Here is a 22424-nt window from a genome sequence, read left to right as displayed (position 1 = left end):
AACTGACATAACCCTTGCTGTGGTGCTCTGTTCAGCCTAAGTCATGAGTAATCTCCTGCTATGGGGATCTGTGGATCTAAACCAGAAAGGAGAATTATTCATATATGGCATACAGATTTCTACAAAAGCCTTCAGGCTAAAGGGAGCAGGAGGAGCCCAGGGGCTGCCAGCGCCCGCCCCGGGCAGGCTTGTGCAGCCTTATAAGGGCTCCACTAACCTCGGGAGAAACGGCTCCTCATCCAACACCACAGAGCATCCAGCGCCCTCAGACACGCTCTTTAAACCACTTCACCCTCAGGGCTGCATCCCACCAGTTCCTAAGTCCCTCCTGTGGAGGGGCAGGGAGCAGAGAGCCAGGAGTTCCCTCCTATAATGAGCTCTACTACTGCCAGGCAGCAGCTCACAGCCACTTCCTCAAAGCAGGAGCCCTCTGGAACAGGGCAGCTCCCCTGAGAGCCTGCTACATGATCAAGCATGGAACTCAGGTTCAAAAGTTGGTGATTCCAGAATCCTGCAATGGTTTGGGTGAGAAGGGACCTCAAAACTCATCTCGTTCCACCTCCTGCCATGGGCAGGAACACCTTCCACACACCAGGTTGCTCCAAGTCCTGTCCAACCTGGCCTTGGACACTCCCAAGGATCCAGGGGCAGCCACAGCTGCTCTGGGCACCCTGTGCCAGGGCCTCCCCACCCTCACAGGGAAGAATTTCTTCCCAATATCCCATCTAAACCTCTCCTCCTTCAGCTCAAGGCCAGCCCCTTGTCCCCTGTGGTACTCAGCCCGCTGCAGTACCAGGACCCCCCTCCACCTGCCAGAGCTGCAGAGCCCAGGCATGCAAAGCCTGTTTAATGCTAAATCAACTATCAATATTAAGGTCACCGTAAGAGGAAAACACTTGGTTGGCACCACTTTGCCATGCTCTCCCTGTGCCCATGGCGGGTCCCTGTGCACGACCCAGGCTCTGCCCTCCCTCTCCAGCCTCGAAGGGAAGCTGAGCCAAGTCCCAGCTCGGGCCTTTGAACGTGTTGACAAAGGCAAGATAAATGCAAGGCAGTGGTTGCTGACAGGCAGGTACAACAGCGTCTGCAGGGAGGAGGTCGAAGTGCTTTTCCCCTGAGTCACTGCTCCGGCTCAGCTTCAGAATTAACCAGAAACAGGGCAAAAGCCACTCGGGCTGGAGCTCAGCTCAGCCCCTGGAAGACAAGAGCCTGCGAGCGTCTCCTCTGTTGCAAAAGCCAGAATTAAAGGAGCAGGAATTCTGCCCCGTCCCCTCTCAGCGCCACTCCGGGCAGGCCTGTGCCTCTGAATGGGAGGCAGGAATTGTGTCCTAGTTCTTTAGCCAGCGGGAGATAACTCCGCTTCCCGGCGTGCCCCGCGCCGCTCGACAAACCTGCTCTGTAAATAACACGCAGCCTTTAAGCTGCCGGGAGTGGATGAAATAAAATGGGAGCTGATTCATATTCCAACTGATCCTCTCCCTCCCCGAGCACCTGCGCCAGCATTAAGCTTCTTACCCAGCGCAGACCCAGCCTGTATTTACATATCCTGCACTGCTGGGCACAGCCTCCTTTGCCAGGGTAAATGCTGGCATCTTCCCCATGCTACCAGGCAGCTGTTCCCCCTCCAACACCCCTAATCCCAGATTTTCCCCCTCCTAAGAAGCCCCACGCTGCGCCCACAACACTCCTGCACTGACCTGCACGTGCAGTGACACAGAAAGGGGAACGTGGCAGACGCCACCGAGGTGCTCCACAACCAAATCCTGCCTGGGATTTTCCTGTTGGTTATTTTGCATTTTCCCCATTTTGTCAATAACAAGAGCTCAGTCATATGAGGACTTACTGCCATCAGTGGGGTGGGATTGCTGGGGAAGTGACGGAGCTGGGGCTCACCGTGCTCAGCTTCAGCTCCCGGGGCCTGGCAAAAACTCCCAGGGGAATGCTGAGAAACTGAGCAGGGAGATGAAAGAGAAGTGGATGAGATTTGTTCCTTAGCAGAACTCAGTAGATGTAGGTTTTCATGTTTATTTAAAAGTAACATTTGCACACAGTTTTCTGCACAGCTATTGACTGGAAATGACTGATACTGAGAAGGGGGGAAAAGCTGAATGAGAGGAGGCTGAGCTCACACCTAGAGCAAAACAGGATGAAGAGGAGAAGTGTGAAGGTAAACTCAGATTTCATCTCAGTAGTTTCACCTAAGCCACACCAAAAACCAGACAACACCTCAAATCAACCCTCAGAAGCAGCAACTTCAGCAGAGCAACTCCCAGGCTGAGCCGGTCCAGCTGTGCTGCTGGGAAAAGCCAGACCAGCCGAGCTGACAAGGACCTGGATTTCCATCCAGAGGAGGAGAAGCTCCTCCCTCACCCAGCACACACTTGCACCATCACCACATCACTTAGGTCTTCCACAGCTTAGTGCAGAAACCCCTAAAACACACAGAACTTGCAAAAGAGAATCTTCCAAAGCATCCCCTGTCGCTCGGCTGACTCGGGTCCAGGTGGGAACAGCACTTCCTGGGAAGGACTGCAGCCACAGGAAAATAAACCCAACCCCATCAGCTGGCAGAGCACCAACACACCAATGTAAATCCTGGGATAAGAGCCCAGGGCAACCTCCTGCCACGTCAAACGCTGCCATGGCTTGAGGACTCCAGGCTCAAGGAGCAGCATCCCCGAAGGAAGGCAGGTGGCCCAAACACGTTACCTTTTTCCCCGTTTGTTTCTCCACCATGTCGTTGCTGAGAGAGAAATCTTCTGACTGTGGTGTTTTAGAACACCCACCCTTGGGCATCGTTCTGCCTTCCTTACTTGATCTTCATTTATGCTGCCATCGCCTCATCATCAACCGTCTGTTGGGAGAGAGGAAAAGGGAGGTCAGACATCTCCAAGGGATCTCTCCATTGTGGGGGGGAAAGACAAGGCACTTCCCATGAGGATAAACCCCCTCCCAACCCCTGGATGGAAACTCTGGGATGGCAGAGCACCCTCAGATGTGGGAAAAGCTGCAGCAGGCTCCTGTCACTTTCCCAGTGAGTAACAGAGGTGCTGCAAGGAATCACACATGGAATCACACAGAATCACTGAGCTTGGAAAAGACCTTCCAAAACATCGAATCCAACCTGTGCCCGATCCCCACCTTGTCACCAGCCCAGAGCACTGAGTGCCACCTCCAGGCCTTCCTTGGACACCTCTAGGGATGAGGACTCTGCCATCTCCCTGGGCAGACCCTTCCATCACCTGACAACCCTTTCCATGAAGAAATTCCTCCTGATTTCCAACCTGAACCTCCCCTGGCACAGCCTGAGACTGTTTCCTCTCATTCTGTCACTTGTTTCCTGGGAGAAGAGGCCAACTCCAAACTGGATCCTGCAGCTGCAGAAACAGCTTGTCTCATATGCAAGGAACAACCTAGAAGGGATCAAGTCCCATCAAAGAGCAATATCCGTCCTGCTCTTCATCCACAGCATCACCCCAAGCCCACATAAAGCTTCCTGCAGCTGTGGCTCTGTCCGGAGCACAGGGACAGGAGGACAGACCCAGTTTGCCACACTGAATTCCCAGACACTCGCAGGACCAAACAAATTACAAAAGCTCCATTAAAAAGGCACTCTTTGAACATGTTGCCATCATGAGACAGGAGCAGGAAGCACAGAGGGCTCGGTGTTCCTGGAGCAGCTTGTCACAGCTCCTCACCCTGCTCCGCACCTTGGCTGGGGAAAGCCAACCTGGAGAGGACAAAGCGCTCCCTGCTCCTCGTGTGTTGCTTGGTTACAGGGCTGGAAAGACAACTGCCATGTGAAATACAGCGAGGCACAAGCTGGAGCAGGGCTCAGGAACACTGGCTGGAGCCAAGGCCCTTTCAGGTGAACAGGAGTATCTCCTCTCCCAAGACCAGAGGCTGGAAAGCATCAGTGCAACGGGATATCTGTGCGGAGTGATCCCCAGCAACCCCAACAGCAACGAGCTCCTCAGCGCGAGGCTGGAATGGCACAAACAGGAACTTTTCCCCAAGTAATTGTCACCTGTCAGCCCTAAATTGCACCCATTTCCATCTTACAGCAGTGGCTCCGCAGAGCTACAACTGCAGGAAATTGTCCAGGGAGATGGGAATTCTCAGCGAGGAGAGAGAGAAGTCTTGTATTTAGAAGTTCCCTGGAAATCCCTTCAAAATTTCTGTTCCATTTACGCCTCAGAGGCTTTGGGACACTTTGGGTTGTTTTCCTTTCTTTTAAAAGGTGTTTCAGAGGCCCCAGCCCAGCCTGGCCCTGCAGCAGCACAAATTCCCAGACCAAAGCACCAGGCACAGACAGTGCTGGTGTTTCCAGCAGGAGACTGTGCTTCCCAAGGCAGCTAATTCTGCAGCCCAGCTCCTCTGCCTGGGCTGTGGGAAGGCTGTTATCCATATTTAGGAACAAAACTTTGGGAACTGAGACCTCCTTGTGCCCCTCTGCTTGACATGGGGACAGCTGAGCTTTGGGACATCCCACCAGAGCCCAGAGTGTCCCCTCCATGCTGCACATCCATGGGGTGCCTCCAGGAGCAGCTCCAGCCATTCCCAGCCTCAGGAACCTCTCTCTGCCAGGCATCATTATCCAGCTGGGAAAATGTAAGAATTATTTCCCCTCGGTTCCTCTTATTCGGGCTCATTAAGGTGCAGGTACAGGAGAAAGGAGCGTGTGCCTGGGAGGAGGCAGGAGCAGAGGACAATATTCCCTTCAATATTCACTGCAAATCCAAGAGGGGGAAATTCAGATGAAGTGCTGGGCAAGGGAGATTTATTTACACCTTACAGTAGATATTAAACCCAAGCAGCTTCACCTCTGCTGACAGTGGGACCGGGCCACGCTCTGCTCCCACCGGCAGCCAAAACCCAACCCCGTCACTGCCAGCACCTCACTCAAAGCACCCCATGACCTGCACCCTGCCAATGTATTCCCAAAAAAATCGTGCCCACTCCCAAGTCTTTGTGGCTGCTTGTACCAGGGTAGGCACCTATTCACGTGGAGCTTCCAAAACCTGTTTAACTGAGAAAAGGCCAGACGGATGCCAGATTAATTCTGCGCCCCTTCTGTTCGCAGAGCTGACTCATTACACTTGGAAAGCTGGCTGCCTCTCCGGGTAAACACAGCCCTGGCCTGTTCCACAGCTTGCAGGGAGTATCACATTTGCACAACAATTACCGACAGCGCAGCAGCCTTCCTTTCATTTTTAAGCATGTTTAATAAGTTCGTTTCATTTTTAAGCACATTTAATAAGAGTCAGAGGGGAGGCACAGATTCCCGGCTGGAAGAGTCTTCCCCGGCTCGCGACAGAGCATTTGCAGGGTGGCAAATCTAGGGCTGCAGAATGACAATTTGGCTTCAATTCCTCCTAATTTAGGAGATGGACGAGCCACTCCCTTTCCACAACGCCCCTCTCAAACTCACCTCCCTACAGGAGACAACCAGCACCCTTCCTATCTCACAAACAATTAACTCGGCTCCTCCGAGGAGCTGATTACATGTGGCTGCACAATACCAAGTGGGAGACCGAGTGAGCTCAACAGAATATAATCCCTCGTACTTCTCCAGGAAAACAAAGGAGCTGTTTACCCCTGGCCAGGGGCCAGCCCTGGCTGCGCGCGCGGCCGGCCCGGTGCACACCAGCCCCCGGCCCGGCCACAGCAGACCCCGCAGCTGGAGAGGCTGGATCCCACACAACCCCCTGGGAAAGTGGTGAATAGAGAGGGGGAGCCTGCCCTGGGATGGACTAGCCTGGGTATGGCAGCTCCTGCTGCTTCAGGATGGCTGGATCCAGCAGGGAAGGCTATGGCGGCCCCAGCCCATGGAGTATTGCCATCCGGGAGAAAGCTGGAAGAGCAGGGATGACACCCAGCCCTGTCACCCTGCTCTGGACTGGGGGCCCTCCTGATCCACCTTGCCCTGGATGGGTGTCAGAGCCCCCACAGCACCCCCGAGCACCCTCCCAGAGGATGGAGGAACAGGACTGTCAGGAACACAACCAGGAGCAGGGCTGGAGCAGCGAGGAATGAGTCTGGCTGGGAATGGCAGAGCCAGCCCCAGGCGCACCCACCCACGATCGTCCCCTGTCCCCTCGATGGGCCAAGGAAACAGCTGGAAATGGTTTTTATTTTGCCCAGGGCATACCAAGTCAAAGCCACACACTGAGACCAAACACTTCTGTGAAGGACCTAGAAAGGCCACGGCCCCGAGAGGGATGGAAGGGAAGGGGATGTCATCTGGCCCTTGGAGGGAGGAGGACAAGGAGGAGGAAAGCACTTGCTGGCTTCAACCCCAGGACATCTGGGCAGCCGGGAGGCAGCGTCGGAGCAGTGGCACCCATTAGCCAGGACAGGCTCCAGGATGGGCAAACTGGGACAGGCACAGAGAACAAGGACAAAGCCCACGGACAGACTCCAGCCTGTGCCAAAAACCAACACTGGGCCCGATAGGAGAGGAGACTCCTCATTAAACAACCCTACGGATCCCATGTACATTTAAACTCCCCATCCCTACCCCTCCTGCCTCATGGAACCAGTGAGCAACACCCCAACATCTGTATCTGTGCCATGGGCAGGGACACCTTCCACTAGCCCAGGTTGCTCCAAGTCCTGTCCAGCCTGGCCTTGGACACTTCCAGGGATCCAGGGGCAGCCACAGCTTCCCTGGGCACCCTGTGCCAGGGCCTCCCCACCCTCACAGGGAAGAATAAAGAACATTTCCAGATGTATCTCCAAGGGGAATGTCAGCTTTTCCTGGTCCCAGCCCTCCTTCCCTGCCCTCCCGCAGAGCAGCCAAACTCCTGCCATTCAATCTGAAGCCACAACAAATGAGCTCATGCCCACGATCTGTGCATTGGAGCCTGCTCGTACCCCGCCAGCTTGGAGTAAAAAAGATTGTGGAGCCTTCTTTAAATGCCAGAATAGGAGGGAGTTGGCTGGAGGCTCCTGCCCGTCCAAACCCCCCGATGCAATTAGAGCCCCAGACATTATTTGCACAGATCCAACACGTTTGTTTGGTCTGAAAAGGTTGGAATAGGAACAAGCCTGTGAAAAACGAAAATTTTAATACTTCAGGCTCCTTTTAAGGACCCTGTCTTAAATCTTTGTCTTAGATTAATAACTCACATCCACAATTTGACACCTGTCCCCCAGCTCTGGAAAGCAAAGGGAGAAAACCAAGAGCTGATGTCTTTCAACACACAGAACCACAGAATCCCAGAATGGTTTGGGTTGGAAGTGACCTCAAAGCTCATCCTGTCCCACCCCTGCCATGGGCAGGGACACCTCCCACTATCCCAGGTTGCTCCAAGCCCTACCAACACTTCCAGGGATGAGGCAGCAACAGCTTCTCACAGCTTCTCACTGCCCCAGCCTCAACCCAGCCCTGCTGTGTGTTCAGGCTGCTCCACCACTGCATTCCCAGCACCTGCCCTGCACCAGTTTATCCTCCACCTGTGCGGCCAACATGACCCACAATTAGTCCCTGAAACCGCCTGTGAGCACCAGCAGGACGTGCAGTTTGGGGAACAAGGAACAACTGCTCTTTGTGCTGCAGCTCAGCTCTGGAAGAGCAAAGTCCATGGCTTTCCACAGTGAGTACACACGGCCAGGAGCAGCAGGAGCCCTGCAGACCTGCATGGCAAACGCAGGTGGTTGGTTTCCTCAGCACCTGACAATGGGTAATCACAAAGATTAGCTATTACTGAGCTAGAGCTGTGCAAGGTGCTAATTCTTACAGCCAGAACTGAGACCAAGGAGAACGGAGAGCCTGCGCTTCCCAGAGCACAGCCGGTGGGGACGCGCCTCCGCCCGGTGTCACAGCTGGGCTCACCCCGGTCTCACAGCTCTGTCATGTCCTCACCTTCAACTCCACATCCCTCCTTACCCTGAGGACCTGTTACCTGTTTGCTCCTGGCTTTAGAAAGGGGATGTCGCTCCTTATCAGGAGTTCTTAGAGATGACACATCTTTCTTCAGCTCTTTGCTCAGCTTCTCCTCTCCTGTTCTCAAAGTCATTGCCTGGTCCCAAATAACTGTCCTTTCTTCCACCTTTCTGAAGTATTTATTCTGCCTTACCCCACGTATCCTGACCTCCTGATAGCCTGCACAACAACTGGCTTGGGCAAGGCTTGCTGCTCTCTCAAACACACACCAGCCAGGTAAACTTACTAAATTGTAATCACAAAATCCCATCTCATTCTGCCCCTGCCACGGGCAGGGACACCTTCCACTGTCCCAGATTGCTCCAAGCCCTGCCCAACCTGGCTTTGAACACTTCCAAGAATGGGGCAGCCACAGCTGCTCTGAGCAGCCTGTGCCAGGGCCTCCCACCCTACTGTAACAAAATACAACGATCCTGCAGCCTAAGTTACTTCAATTAAATTGAATTGAATAATACTACTGAATTACAGCAGCTATTAGTACTTCAGTCTTTTGTGGGACAGATGCTCCTTCCCAGAGTTCCTCAGGACCTGCAGAAAACAACACAGTGGAGCAGCTCAGGCTGCACATGGATGTGCACCCAGCTCTCCAAGGATCACCATGAAGATGATGCTCATGACTTCACTGGGCACCATGAACGTCCGGCTCCTGCACGGTTCTCCAGCATGGCTCCACTGCGTGAACCCATCCCTGCTAAGGGGTTCAATTCAAACCATAACCCCACACCTGTGACCTGCCAGTGTCTCCTCCTGCCCCAGCAAGAGGTCAGTAGTCTCAAATTCTGACAACTCGACATATTTCTATTGCACCAAGCATTGCTATTTAACAGAATTATATTTGGAAATTTCTGCCCAACCACGCTGTGATTCAGAGTCTTCCAGCTGGGACCATTCTCAGGAGACACAAAATCCAAACGAGAAGAGCCATGACAGTGCCCTGCACCCACGAGCAGCCACTCCGCCTGTGTGGTTTCTCCGGGAGCAGTTTTTCCCACAAACCCTTCCCTCAATTATCCGTACACAGCTGCCTCTGGTATTGCTCCATTTCGGGATGCTGCCGATGATCTGGTTCCTGGCCAAGTTACAAAACTGCAGTTTGAGTCAGTGCTTGGGGCTGCGGTCTGGGAGCGGGATTAGCTGCAATGTGGAAACCTCTGGAGCAGCCGGAGTGTTAGAGGAAGGCTGGAGCAGCGCACGGCCCTGCTGCACCGCTGTTAGCCAGGGCAGGACAGTGACTGTGACACTGTTGTCCTCTCCGGGATGGCTCTGGATCACCAGCTCAGACCAAAACCTGCCGGAGAGGGAGGACTCTGCGCTTCTTTCATCTCCTCTCCGCTTCTCCTGGACACCCGTCAGGCTTCAGCCAGGGAAGAGCTGTAACCACGTCTGCCAGCACAGTCACTACCAGAGTTTCTGCACATCAACCTCCTTAGAACAGTGATCAACTCCACATGAATCTTCCCAGTGCTGCTGCACATGGGAGGAGAAATGCAGCCCGAACTACCCAGCACAAAGAAAACAAGGCAGAAATGTGATGTTGGGGAGCTGAGAAGTCCAAGGAGGACGAAGCCTTCACCCGCAGCTCACCAGGATGAGAGTGGGATCTTGAAGGTGCCACCAGCTGGGAAAGACAGGGATCTCCCAGGGCCGCTTTATCCTGGCAAAATTTAAACACCACAGAACTGCAGAACCAGCGCCATTCCCAGGACCGTTTGGGGAGCTCTGCCATGCCCAGCACAGAGCCGTGGCTGCAGCTTCCAAGTGCAGCTCGAGGGGTTCAGGAGCATCAGGCAAGCCCCAGGAACGAGCCAGACCCGATTTTCAACTCAGAGAAACAAGTGAGCACAGACAATTCCTGACCATCATGGACCAAAGGGTGACAGATGAAGCAGCAGCGGCTGTCAGTGCCCTGGCAGCGACCTGCGTCACCCACCCCGCGGTGGCACCGGGGACGCGGGGCTGGCAGGGGCTGCTGGCTCACTCCACTCCCTCCTCGGCCAGGCCGAGGCTCCTCTGCGCTCCCACCTGCACAGGGTCCATCTTCCCACTCTTGTCCCAAGGGGAGGCTGCGGGACCAACACGGTTCCCGTGGAAAGCTCGTGGTGGCTCCGGCGAGTCCCATCTGCTGCTCAGCTGCATAACAGGAAGGCTTGGGAAGGGAGCAGAATGAAGGATGCATTTGGGCTCATTTTTGGCTGTTTAAAGGAGCACAGGCGTCACCGTTCCGTGGCCTCATCACTGACAACTCTGTGCCTTGTTCAGCCCTGGGCACTCAGAATTGGCTCTAACATAACACAGCTGAACAGAGACCTGGCCCTGGGAGTCCAGGCTGCTTTAATTCCATAAATACTCCACATTCACAGTGTCCATCTCTGTACATGCATGTCCACATGGACACACGTGCACAGACACACAGACATTTAATGTAACACCCAAGTGAGACTCCCTGCAGTTCTGCCCAAGTTTTGGTATCACTGTGTCCACGTCTAGGACAAGAAACAGCCTTAACTACAGATAAACCACATGACTTAAGCACTTAAACTCGAGAGGAGACCACAACCAAGCACATTCATTACATGACAAAGAAACCAAAAATATTTTGCAAAAGGTGCCATGACCATTGCAACAGGGACCTTCAAGTTGAGAAGACCCTCGACTGAGGGCTCTGCAACACCAGCTACCCCCCCAGTGAAATCCCTGCTTGAGCCTCGGCGGATTTGGACACAAGATTTGGGATGTTTGTGTTTATATCTCGTTACAGTCCATGATGTCGCAACAGCAGAGTAACATCTTCTCCCAGCTGTGAGCAGGAAAATCCATGGTAATGGCAGCAAAACATTCCCCCATTCTTGCACAATTCTTCCCAGGATCCCTCTCTCCATCTCAGCATCCTCGTGCTTCCTCGCAGTGTGGGAACCTCAGAAATATTTTGGTGGATTCAGGAGTAAAGACCAGACGGAACATATTTCACACAGGGGCCCTGAAGGCATCAGGCTTTGGGGAAAATCCAGCACAGAACTTCACTGATTTCCTCTTATTTGGGGTCTGCAAACCCAGGAGTTTTGCTTTCCTCTTTTCTTTCTCACTGAGGCCAGTGGCTTCCAGATTCCAGACTCACATTTGATCCATATACAAAACACTTTGCAGCAACACTGGGATTTGTTTGCCATGTTACTGTCAGCCTTTAAAGGACAGGGCAACAACTGAATAGACACGGACAGAAGGCCAGGCTGAAATGAGCCTGGAGCAACCTGGGCTACTGGAAGGTGTCCCTGCCCATGGCAGGGGGTGGGACAAGAGGAGCTTTAAGGTCCCTTCCCACCCAAACCATTCCATGACTCTGTGAAAAGACTGATTCACAGCTCACATTAAATTGGAATTCTGTAAGCATGGACGGCGCTTGGGGAGATGAGGAGAAGTCCGGGCCATGTGAAGTTCCAGCCCTGTGCCAGGGCAGCACTCGGCAGGGAAGCCTTTCTCCCAAGCACACCACGCACCACGGAGCAGCTCGGCACAGCGCCAAGGCCGGGCAAGCACCGGGCTCCGGCCGGAGTCACAGCTCCGTGCAGGCAGGAGGGAAGGGCAGGGAAGCCGAGGGAAAGGGAGGGAAGGAGTGGGTGCGTGGAAGGGCTTCCATGCACATTTCTGGGCTCGCTCGGAGCTGGCTCCTCTTGTCCTCAGCTGCTGGTGCTCCCTCCCAGCAGCTGAGCTGTCACCACATTTTTTGTACCACTCCAAAAGCCACGGTGGCTCCCCGAGCCCTGACACACTGACACCAACAGTGGATTTCCTGATTGTTTCAGCCTGAGCTGGAAGCTGAGCTCTGGCTGGAGCAGTGCTGCTGACGACAGCCCATCACTGCTGAGCAAGCTGCGTGACAGGAAAGCGCTTGCTGTGCTTCCGTGGGGCTCCGCGTGCCACAGCCAACACAGGAAACATGCAAATCCTGAGCTGCTCCAAGCAAACGCACACCCTGCGCTGCCAGGTGTATGGGGAGAAGCACCTTGCTTGTTACCTTCATCACTTCTGCTCATCTTGTTCCAGAAGCCAAACTCCCCGTCCGGTTTTCCCATTCCTGGTCCAGCATGCGGTGACTCTGCTGTGGCGGTGCCAGGAGGCCCAGGCCTGGCTCAGCTCTGTGCCAGGACCCCGGCCGGCCGCACGTCACGGCCGAGGGGAAGGGGCCATCCTGGGCCAGGGGCCGGCAGGGAAGGTTTGGGCACGGCACAACCCCGCTGCTGGTTTGCAAACAATCAAAGCAAGGTGAATCCTCCACAAACCTGCAGCTTTCCATCTCCCAAATCACACAGCTTTTGAAGGAGTTCTATTGTATATAAAGACACAGGAATGTGTTTACTAAAAGGGTATGTTCTAGTATGGGGAAACTCCATTTTCTCTACAGAGCTCTTGTTGAAGGTGCCATTGGAGCAGGAGCGATGAGGAGTTGTAAGAACAGACCTGCCTTAACAGGTTTTTCTCTAAGGACATGAGTCCCCAAAACCACAAACCTGAGAGCCCCTCCTGATTTTGAGCTCAATGAAGTGACATGAGGCCTCTGGTAAAACAATTTGTTATAAAGCTGCTGCTTCAACACCGGCCAAAAACTGAGAATACCCAGAGAGGTTGTGGCTTCTCCATCCCTGGAAGTGTTCAAGGCCAGGCTGGACAGGGTTTGGAGCAACGCGGGATAGTGGAAGGTGTCCCTGCCCATGGCAGGGGGTGCGATGAGATGAGCTTTAAAGTCCCTTCCAAACCAAATTATTCCATGACCCTGTAATTCTAGCAATACCTGGAGCAGCTGACCAGACAAGTGCCGTGGTGGGACATGTGTGGCCCTGCAGCTGTCCCCAGCACAGCCCCACCACAGCTCACCCAGGAACCCCAGCATCTTCCAAAAGGCAAAGCTCAGACAACACGTACATGTGGCAAATTGGGGGAAAAAAACCCAACAGATTCTCTGCCGCCTCCTTGTCTTCCTTAAAAAGCAAGGTCTGTCTCCCAGCTGCCTGCTGGATCCGCCTGCCTCCCCCAGGCTGAGGAGCCCGGTATGAACACGTGGCATTCGGTAGCAGAATTCGGAGAACGGAGGGATCAAAGCCAGGCTCTGCGACCCTGGGCGGGGGGAATAAGCTGGGAATGAGAGGCAACCTCTACCCCAAGAGCGACCTAAAGCCAGGCTGCAGCCACAGCAAAATAACACATCAAGGGACACATGGAGCCAAGCCTTGGAGCGGGATCACGAGGATACAGGTAGGAAGGGAACCACCCAAGTGGTACTGTGTGCTGCTGGTCCCCCAGGTCTGCGCCAGGCTGACATGGCACACCTGGCACACGGCGCATGTGCTCCCAGCAGGATCACAGCAGGCCAAGGGGAACCACAGCCTCCAGAGCTGAGCACAGCCAGCTTCCTCCCTGTGATCTGAGGACTGAACCTTCTCACAAACGAGGGTGAAACCCCAAGAGAACTCAGCTTGGGAACACACAGCCACCCTGAGCTCCTCCTGTGCCAGAGGGCGGATGCTGCTGGGTGCCCATGGAGGGCACAGCCCCAGGGGCCTCAGGAGCAGGACAGGAGTGTCAGCCTTTGGCAGTTTTGTGCTCCTGGCTCGGTCCTTTACTTGTGTGGTGAATTAGGGCACAGAAAACGACTCGACCACATCTTGTCCCAAACTGATTTTGCCCCCTGGCCGAGCACGTGGTGAGGAAAACGGGAATGTTGGAGCTGCAGTTCCCAACCACTGCACGGTGAAGCCCAGCCACCTCTCCAGAGAATCCCACAGAGTGGGCAGCCTCACCAGCCACCTCCTGACTGCAATCTGCCTAGCAGAGCCTGGCCAGCTCCAAGGAGCAGTGCCTGGTGCTCCCAGAAAACACTGAGGTTCATGTACCACACCCCTGAGCTCAGGGATACAGGACTCAGGACTTAAAGACAAGTGACAATGCAACATCTGAATTCACCAACAGGCTCCAGGTGATCCCACCACGAGCTCCACAACCTGCAGGAGCAACACAGGAATTTCTTCCTTGGGCTGCTGACCTACTGAACTGGTTGGAATCAGCAGCGCCGAACGCTTCATGTCGGAAAGGGGTTTTACAGCCTGGAAAGGGGTTTTACAGCCTGGAAGGGCTTTTACTGCCTGCACACTCCATGCTGGCTCTGCAGGGAGCTTTGCTCCTGGCTGGGTACGCCCCAGCTCCCTCCGAGCTCTGTTTGCCCACGCCAGCAGCCGGCTGCCCCGGCTGTGCAAACACGGGCCCTGGGAGCCGCCGGCACCGCCGCAGTATCGTGGCAACGTGGCTGAAGCCGGCTTTGCAAACTCACCAAGTGTGCAAATTAATTTCATTATCCGCTCTTGCACATCATGAGGAGGGAAAACAAATAACCTGCCCGAAAGTACATTCTAGTAATTATTAACACGGCGTCAGCGGAGCCCGGGGGAGCGGGAGGAGGACGGGCCGGGAGGAGAGCCTGGCACTGCCTGGACGCCGGAGCACTCAGCACGTCGGGACTTCGTAAATATAAAATCCAGCCTCGTGCTGCCTTTGTTCCCTGTTCAGCCCAAGGATTCTCCACGCGCTTGGCTGCACCTACACGTTCTCCCAACAGTAACACTGACCATCCCAACAGTTCACCAGCAAAGCTCTTGGCTTCCATTTGCTTTTGCTTTCACGGAATCACTGAGATTAGAAAAGACCTCCAAGAGCAATGAGACCTACCCGTGAGTAATCCCCACCTTGTCACCAGACCAGAGCACTGAGTGCCACGTCCAGGTGTCCCTTGAACACCTCCAGGGATGGGGACTCCGCCAGCTTCCCGGGCAGCCCCTGCCAATGACTGACAACCTTCTCCGTGAAGAAATTCTTCCCAATGTCCAACCTGAGCCTCCCTCACACAATGTCCCTCTTCCCCCCACAAACACTCTGGAGCTGTCAGGGCTGTACACAAACCTTCTGTGGCGATGACTGAAGCCCAGGTGTGCACTGAGTGTTCTGATTCCTATTTTATTTTACAGTAAAAGCCTCATTCAGCTTAGCAGCGATGTTTGGCGGGAGAAATCCCCCTCCCCTCCAAAAATGAGAGCAAATGCTGCGCATGATAATTTAATCCAGTGCTGTATGCCTGGATTACATGACCCCTTCCCCACCCTGACAGGCACAAACCCCATGCCACAGCAAAGTACGTTTATGGAGCTGGAATTTTTGCTTATGGATTCACTCAACAACCTTAACTCTTAGAAATCCAAGGGGCTCCCGTGTCCCCCATGATGAAGTGGCTGTAGATGACAATGAAGCCACAGGTCTGATCCCACCACAAAGCACTCCTCAACGCTGCACCTCTGCCAGGAATCAAGGAGATCCCTCCCTGCCCGCTCTGGCTGCCTCCTGGAGGGCACTTGGAAAACACCTTCAGAGGCTCCCAGTTTGGGGTGATTTATTTTAATCACGGAAAACTGAGAGGTTCTCAGTTTGGAGGAGAGCAGAGCAGAGCACTCTGAACCCACCAAAGCCAGGCTGGACAAGGTTTGGAGCAGGGTATCCCTGTCCATGGCAGGGGGTGCAACAGGATAAGCTGCAAGATCCCTTCTCACCCAAACCATTCCATGATTCTGTGATTCTACAGCAGGCTGTGGCAGAGCTCCAGCAAATCTTCAGGCATTATTAGTAAGCCATTAAGAGACACTGTCAAGACAGAGAGGTTTTGAGATTGCTTTCCAAGGCAGTTGTCAGGGATTTCAGGATGCACCAGGTGCTGCAGCAGCAGCTCAATTTTCCCTGTAAGCAGCCTGTCATGTGAGCACTGTTTTAAAAGGGACCTCACAGCAAGAACCCGAGATTTTTCCAAGGTGCAGCCACATCCTAAACCCGGCCTGGCATCACACCGGGGCGATGGGAGTTAGTCAGAGCCTGGTTTGGATGAGATTCCTGTACAAACCTGCTCCCACAGGAGCACTCAGCTCCCTGCAGGCACAGCCTGGGGACAGAGCATCCCGACCCAGGGGTGCTGATTCACCAAACGGGCTCCACCGCCTCGTGTCCCAGCGCCAGAGGGGCACCAGAGCTCCTGGATCCATCTGCACCCTTCTCCCTCCCCATGCCTTGTTTTCGGCAGGGAAGATCCAGCTGTTTATCCAGCTGGTTATCCAACACTTAAAACGAACGCCCCAGCGGTTCCTGGAGCGTTTTATCCCCCATATCCTCGAGAATATCAATATAAACAGATCTGCACAGAGATTCTTTCATGTTCTTCTACCGGCCAAGGGCTCCTTGTGCTGCTCTGCAAGGCTCAGGAGCATGGTGACCTTCAAGGGCTTCCCCAGCCTTCCTCCTCCTCCTTTCCTCCTGCTCCACCAACAGATCACAAACCAAGCAGTGACTCCTCGTGGAACCTACGAGCTCCATGCACATCGAACCCCAGAGTCACTGAGTTTGGAAAAGACCTCCAAGACCCCACCTTACAAGAACCTCCACGGGATCTCCGTGCTCCATTCCCACCCACTCCCCTTCTTCACTGCCTGTCTGTGAAGGTACAGGTCCCCACTGACCAAATCCAAAGGTATTTTCACATTCCCCTCTATTTCCAAGCTGTTTCTGTATGACTCATGCACTGTCACAACCTATTTTCCCTGAGTTAAGTCAAAGTGCAGGGATTTGAAGTCAAGTCATCCATTCATGTATTTTCTCCTCCTTCCCTCTCTTCTCAGACCTCCTCAAGTAGATTTCCCAAAACTGCTCTGTACATCCCTGTTCTGCTGGACCTGGCCACATGGTTTTACAGGAACAGTACCAACCAACACATTTAATCCAGCTTGCTTCTTGGTTTTTTGTTTTTTGGGTTTTTTTTTTCTTTTTTTTATAATCAGCAGTACAGTTTTCTCCATAGTCTAAGTGGAATCAAAGATCATCCACAACACCATTTCCATTCTCCTTACACTCAACATTTCTCAGAGAGCAGAGGCAAGACCGTCACACCACAAGGGGGGAAATGTTCTGCCTTTCTAATGTTAAAAAGCACCTGTTTCTAGTTCTGGGCCATAACACACTGTCCATAAGTGTGTGTGTGAGCAGAGAACACTGCAGGTCCAGAGCTGGAAGCAGCTCTCCGATCCCTCATTACGTTGGATGGACGGAAATTGCTGGATCAGGACACTTCCACCTGCTGGTTTTCTCTGCCATCCTTGTTTTTCTGCATCTTTACATCCTTTTGCATCTTTAACACGTGACCAGCCTTAATAAGCTGAGTTCTGTCCTCATTTTAGTGCGAGCTCACCACGCTGCTGCTGCCATCAGCCCAAGGGTGTGAGTCACAACCCAGCCTGCACATGAAGAGATTTATTTAAAATTCCAGGGAAAATGTTAACGCCTCGGTGCTGTACGGGGAAAAGTCTATCCCACCCCGTGGCACCTAGCCCATCCCACCCACTGTGCTGCACCAGCCCCATCACCTGGGGTGGGTGTGCTGAGCCACAGGAGAGCGAGGCCAGAGATGGAAACATCTCCAGCAGCTGCCCCAGCACACAGGGACTTCACTGTTCCCAATCCCACCTTCTATGCAAAAGGGAACAACTGCGTGAAGTCCAAGGAAAACTCCAGATATAATTATCCCCAATGTGCTCTGAGGCAGTTCCTCCCCAGGCAGTCATGGCAGGCTCAGGTTTAAAGGACACCTGAACGTAGCCCCCATGTAGGAATTATACCTGCAAATGTTCTAGAAATAATTGTATTATTTACTCACTTTAGCAAATCTTAAAACGGCCTCTCAATACTTAAAGGGGCCCATAAGAAACATGGGGGCAAACCTTCCAGGAGGGCCTGGTGCAACAAAACAAAGGGTGATGGTTTTAAACTAAAACAGGAGAAATTCAAATCAGATATAAGGAAGAAATTCCTCCCTGCGAGGGTGGGGAGGCCCTGGCACAGGCTGCCCAGAGAAGCTGTGGCTGCTCCTGGATCCCTGGCAGTGCCCAAGGCGAGGCTGGATGGGGTTTGGAGCAACCTGGGATAGTGGAAGGTGTTGCTGCCCGTGGCAGGGGGTGGAATGGGATGGACTTTAAGGTCCTTCCAACCCAAACCATTCCATGATTCTGTGATTTGATTCCATATTGATGCTCCCAAGAGTGGCAGCTCAGCGTGGTGAGACTCAAGGGCCAGGTCTCCAGCTCCCACTTCCCGGCTAATCCGTCACTTGTCAGAGGTCAAACAGCCTTTCCCACAACACAGCACGAGACAAACTCCTTAAGGCCACGCACCAGCCATGACTGGCTCAAATGCCAACAGACCCATCCAGTGACACTGCACCACCAGGAGCCATCAGAGATGGTTCCCCGGAGCCTTCTGTTCTTGCCCACGGGACCTGCTGCATTCCAGACCATTCCCAAGGCCAACCCGGGCAGCAGGGCAGCCTCCTGCAGTTCCTGGCACATCGGATCACACGGTTTGGCTATTCCAGGTCTGCATCCCTGGCGGCCGCCTCCCGGTGCCGATGGGGACGGTCACGATTCATGTCGGTCTCTCTAAGCCCTTCCACCTCCGAGCCTCGTGACTGGGATTGAGCCAAGAGATTAAAAACAGCTTGTGAAACACAAAGTGGCATTGTTTCCTTTGGGAATGACCAGCAGGGTATGGACAGACTGGGATACAGACAAACCATGTGGCTCCCGATCCAGGGGGTTTCCTGTAAAATGCAGGATGTCACAGGTGCCACACCGTGCCAGGACACATCGGAGCTGAGCAGGACAGGCAGCGCTTCCCTGCCACACTGAGCCTGTGCACAGCACATCCTACCGTACTGGGATATACTGGAAATTTTGGCATTGGAGTTACAGCAAAACATGGCTTGTTTGGTCCTCTGCTAAGGATGAACAACAGCAAATTAAACCACAGAATCCTGAAATGCTCTGGGTTGAAGGGACATTAATCTCATTCCACCACTGCCATGGGCACCTCCCACTGTCCCAGGCTGCTCCAAGCCCCATCCAACCTGGCCTTGGACAATTCCAGGGATGGAGCAGCCACAGCTTCTCTGGACAACTTGAGGCAGACCCTCAAGACCCTCACAACACCCTCATCCCATGGGGGCACCTTTTGCTGTCCCCCTCCAGCCAGTCCCTCTGCCCCACAGACGAAGGAGGCGAGGACCAAGCACTATTTGTAGCAGGTTTTACTTCCAAAAAGGCTGGTCCAAACCAGCTGTGGCTGCTCTCTCCCACCACCATTCCTGCAGATGCTCTGCTCTTGCTGAGATGTGAACTGGGGAATTTTTTTCCCTTGCTTTCTAAAAAGTGCCTGAGGAACACATTTAGTTTAGTGCAGGAACGTGCAGCCCGGAAGGACCAGCTCAGCACTTTGGACACCCAGCAAAGGCATCGATTAGGACCGGCTTTGCACGCTAATTGCCACCAGAACTGCCTCTCCCCTCCCCTTGTGTCGGGCCCTGAATGGGGGCATTGTCTCAGGGCAGAGCAGTTCTCCAGCCCCAGCCCCTGCACACGGGACCCTGGTGCTTCGCAGTAACAACAAAATCCCAGCAGAAGTCCATTAGCATCCAAAGGGAGGAGCCTGAATGGGTCACAAGGATTCTTTGGAAAGTAAGAGTGAAACGAATGCAGTAAAACGCCACTCTCAAGTGATGCTCATTGTCCAAATTAAACCATCAGCAGCAAAGACCTTGACTCTCCGAAGCCTTCAGTGCAGCACATGCTGCTGAGCCCAGGAAAGAGGCTGTTAGGAATTTTAAGCCCTGGACTCGTCCCAAGTATGGATTACTCCATTTCTTTGTGAGCACTTGATCACACAGAGCTATATTTGGATTCTCAGAACGAAAGCTCCCATCTCCAGGAGGGTGTGCGTGGCTGCATCCCCCTGCCACATGCAGGTCCCCACATCACCCACCCCCGGGACTGGCTCTGTGGGAGCTGTTCAATGTCCCAACAACCCAGGAGCAGGCTCGAGGGGATGGCAGGAGAGGGCCCAGCACTCTCCCCAGAAGCCGGGCCAAAAGCAGGACAGAAGACTTTTCTAGAAACAGTGAAACTACTGCAGCTTTTCCCTCTTTGTGCAGATGTTGGGAACACGACTGGCAGTGGGTAAAGGCAGAGCTCTCTGTTCTGGGTCCTCCAAACTGGGAGAGAATCCAGAGACTTCTCCATGAGAGCAGAACATGCAAAGCCACTCACCAGTGCCAGTTTGGAGTTGGTTTGCTGCGTTTATTTAATGTACAATTCCTGCTTGCAACTACATGATCTTTAACGTCCCTTCCAACCCAAACGATCCTATAATTCCATGATAAAACCTCAGGTATTCGTTGCTTCTTTAGCTTTCCTACAGCCACCACAGATCCCAGGCTCCAGGAGGGTCCAGGGAGTGAACTCCCCCAGCCAGAGGAGCAAGGAGCCGATCCTGGATGCCCTCACTGTGTCCCGTGCCCTGCAGCAGCTGAACCAAGCCAAAGGAACAGGACAGGGCTCCCTGGCAGCCTGGAGCCAGGACAGCAGAACCAAACTCCCCCAAACATCACATTTTTTAATGCCATTCTTGCAAAAGGAGAGCCTGGCAAAAGAATTCCACTTGAAATGCACCTGGGAATCCACTCAGTGAGACCACAGCTGTTCCCAGCTGATCCACCCAAACTAAACTGCTTCTTGAAAAAAAAACCCATGCCAGAAATCCCAGGAAGGGCATGTTCAGCAACACTGGGCTGTGCATGGACCCCTTGAATGGGATCCTTCCAGGGATGGTCCCAGGCTGTCAGGGACCCACAGGAGCTCCAGACCCTGCTGGGGAGGTTTCACCACCAAGGATGTGCTTCCCATGGCACATCCCATCCCATCAGCCAAACTCCTCCTTTCACAGGGAACAGGAGCTGTAGACCAGGTTTTACTTGTGCAGCCAAACACCTCATGGAATCCTGGAATGGTCTGGGTGAGAAGGGACCTTCAACACTCTATTCCACCCCTGGCCATGGGCAGGGACACTTTCCATAGCTCAGGATGCTCCAAGCCCTGTCCAACCTGGCCTTGGACACTGCCAGGGATCCAGGGGCAGCCACAGCTTCTCTGGGCACCTGTGCCAGGGCCTCAGCACCCTCAGAGGGAACAATTCCTTCCCAATATTCCATCCAGCCCTGCCCTCTGGCAGTGGGAAGCCCTTGTCCTGTCTCTCCAGACCCTGGTCCAAAGTCCCTCTCCCTCCTCCTCTTTTACCATCCCCTGAAAGGCTCCAATCCCACCGATCAGGTTCAGTGTCTGCCTGCTCCCAGAGAGATCCCTGATGCCAAAGCACCTTCCCAGCCCTGCTCCTTGCAAACCCTGTGCTGCTGCTCACCCCCAGCTGTTGGCTGTGTGTGGCTATTTTTGCACAGCCTACAGAACAAAAATACAGGGAGCTATGTTAGGTGAAGGCTTGCACTGTTCACGGTGTGATGACAGCCAAACTAGGTCAAGCCTTCACCAGATTCCTTTAAAAAAGGAAAGGAAAAAATAATCAGTGGGAGAGCAGCAAACTCCCAGGGAAAGAATGCTTGTGAACATCTACAATACATACTGTGCACTAGATGACTGGGGCAAAAATACATATATATATATGTGTGTGTATATATATATACACACACACATTTATCTACATATTTCCATAGTTTAAATGGTAGATTTTTAATTTTTGTAATTTTTTTAAGGACATTAACGTGCCATGAACAGCAAAAAAAGATATTCCACATGAATTTAATGTACTGACTTAAACCAAAATAGAGTTTTCACCTATGAAGTGTAACCTGGTGGCCCATCTTTGGTGTAGGCTGTGGGCAACTCGATTGTATTCCATGGCTTCTCCACCATGAATAAAGGCATTCTCCTGCTGCTCTGGGAGCAGGAGCTGGGCAGGTAAGAGGATCCCAGACCTGGTGAGGAAGGCAACTTGATTGTTGAGGAGAGGAAGGTAAATGACTTCAATTTCCATTCCAGAGGACGGACTCCTACTAGAGATTGGGTCTTGCTGGGTCTGACAGAGCTGGGGGTGTCCAGCCTGGAGAAAAGAAGGATCTGGGGAGACCTTAGAACCCCTTCCAGTGCCTAAAAGGGGCTCCAGGAGAGCTGGAGAGGCACTTTGGAAAACGGCCTGGAGGGACAAGACACAGGGAATGGCTTCCCAGTGCCAGAGGGCAGGGATGGAAGGGATATTGGGAAGGAATTCTACCCTGGGAGGGTGGTGACAGTTGGATAGGGCTTGGAACAACCTGGGACAGTGGAGGGTGTCCCTGCCCATGGGACAGACAGTAGACATCTGGCCTGGCTCTGGATTGTCACCTCTTGGCAGAGGAAATCCTGAACTCACAACTCTGCACAGGCTCATGGAAATGAGGAACTAGGTGATTTTAAAACACCTTCCCAGTGAAAAATGTTCCCAGGCTTAGTTAAACGTGCCAGATAAAGCCTCTGTTCCTGTAAAACCTGATGCACGATTATCAGTCAAGGCCAACGTATTTACC

At 53.4% G+C, this 22424-nt stretch overlaps 1 protein-coding gene across 2 annotated transcripts in view; it reads right to left on the bottom strand.

The window, feature by feature from the left end:
- The window catches only part of ANKRD11 (ankyrin repeat domain 11), a 132203-nt gene that overhangs the window by 30275 nt on the left and 79504 nt on the right, over positions 1–22424 (bottom strand). For both annotated transcript variants that reach the window (XM_039558469.1, XM_039558470.1), the window contains exon 3: positions 2710–2854. In XM_039558469.1, the coding sequence (XP_039414403.1) occupies positions 2710–2796 (87 nt within the window). In that variant the 5' untranslated portion in view covers positions 2797–2854. The remainder of the gene's footprint in view (positions 1–2709; positions 2855–22424) is intronic.

This window comes from Corvus cornix, chromosome 11 (assembly GCF_000738735.6).
Source record: "Corvus cornix cornix isolate S_Up_H32 chromosome 11, ASM73873v5, whole genome shotgun sequence".
NCBI classification, from domain to species: Eukaryota; Metazoa; Chordata; class Aves; order Passeriformes; family Corvidae; genus Corvus; species Corvus cornix.
This window is presented reverse-complemented; position numbering and strand designations above follow the sequence as displayed.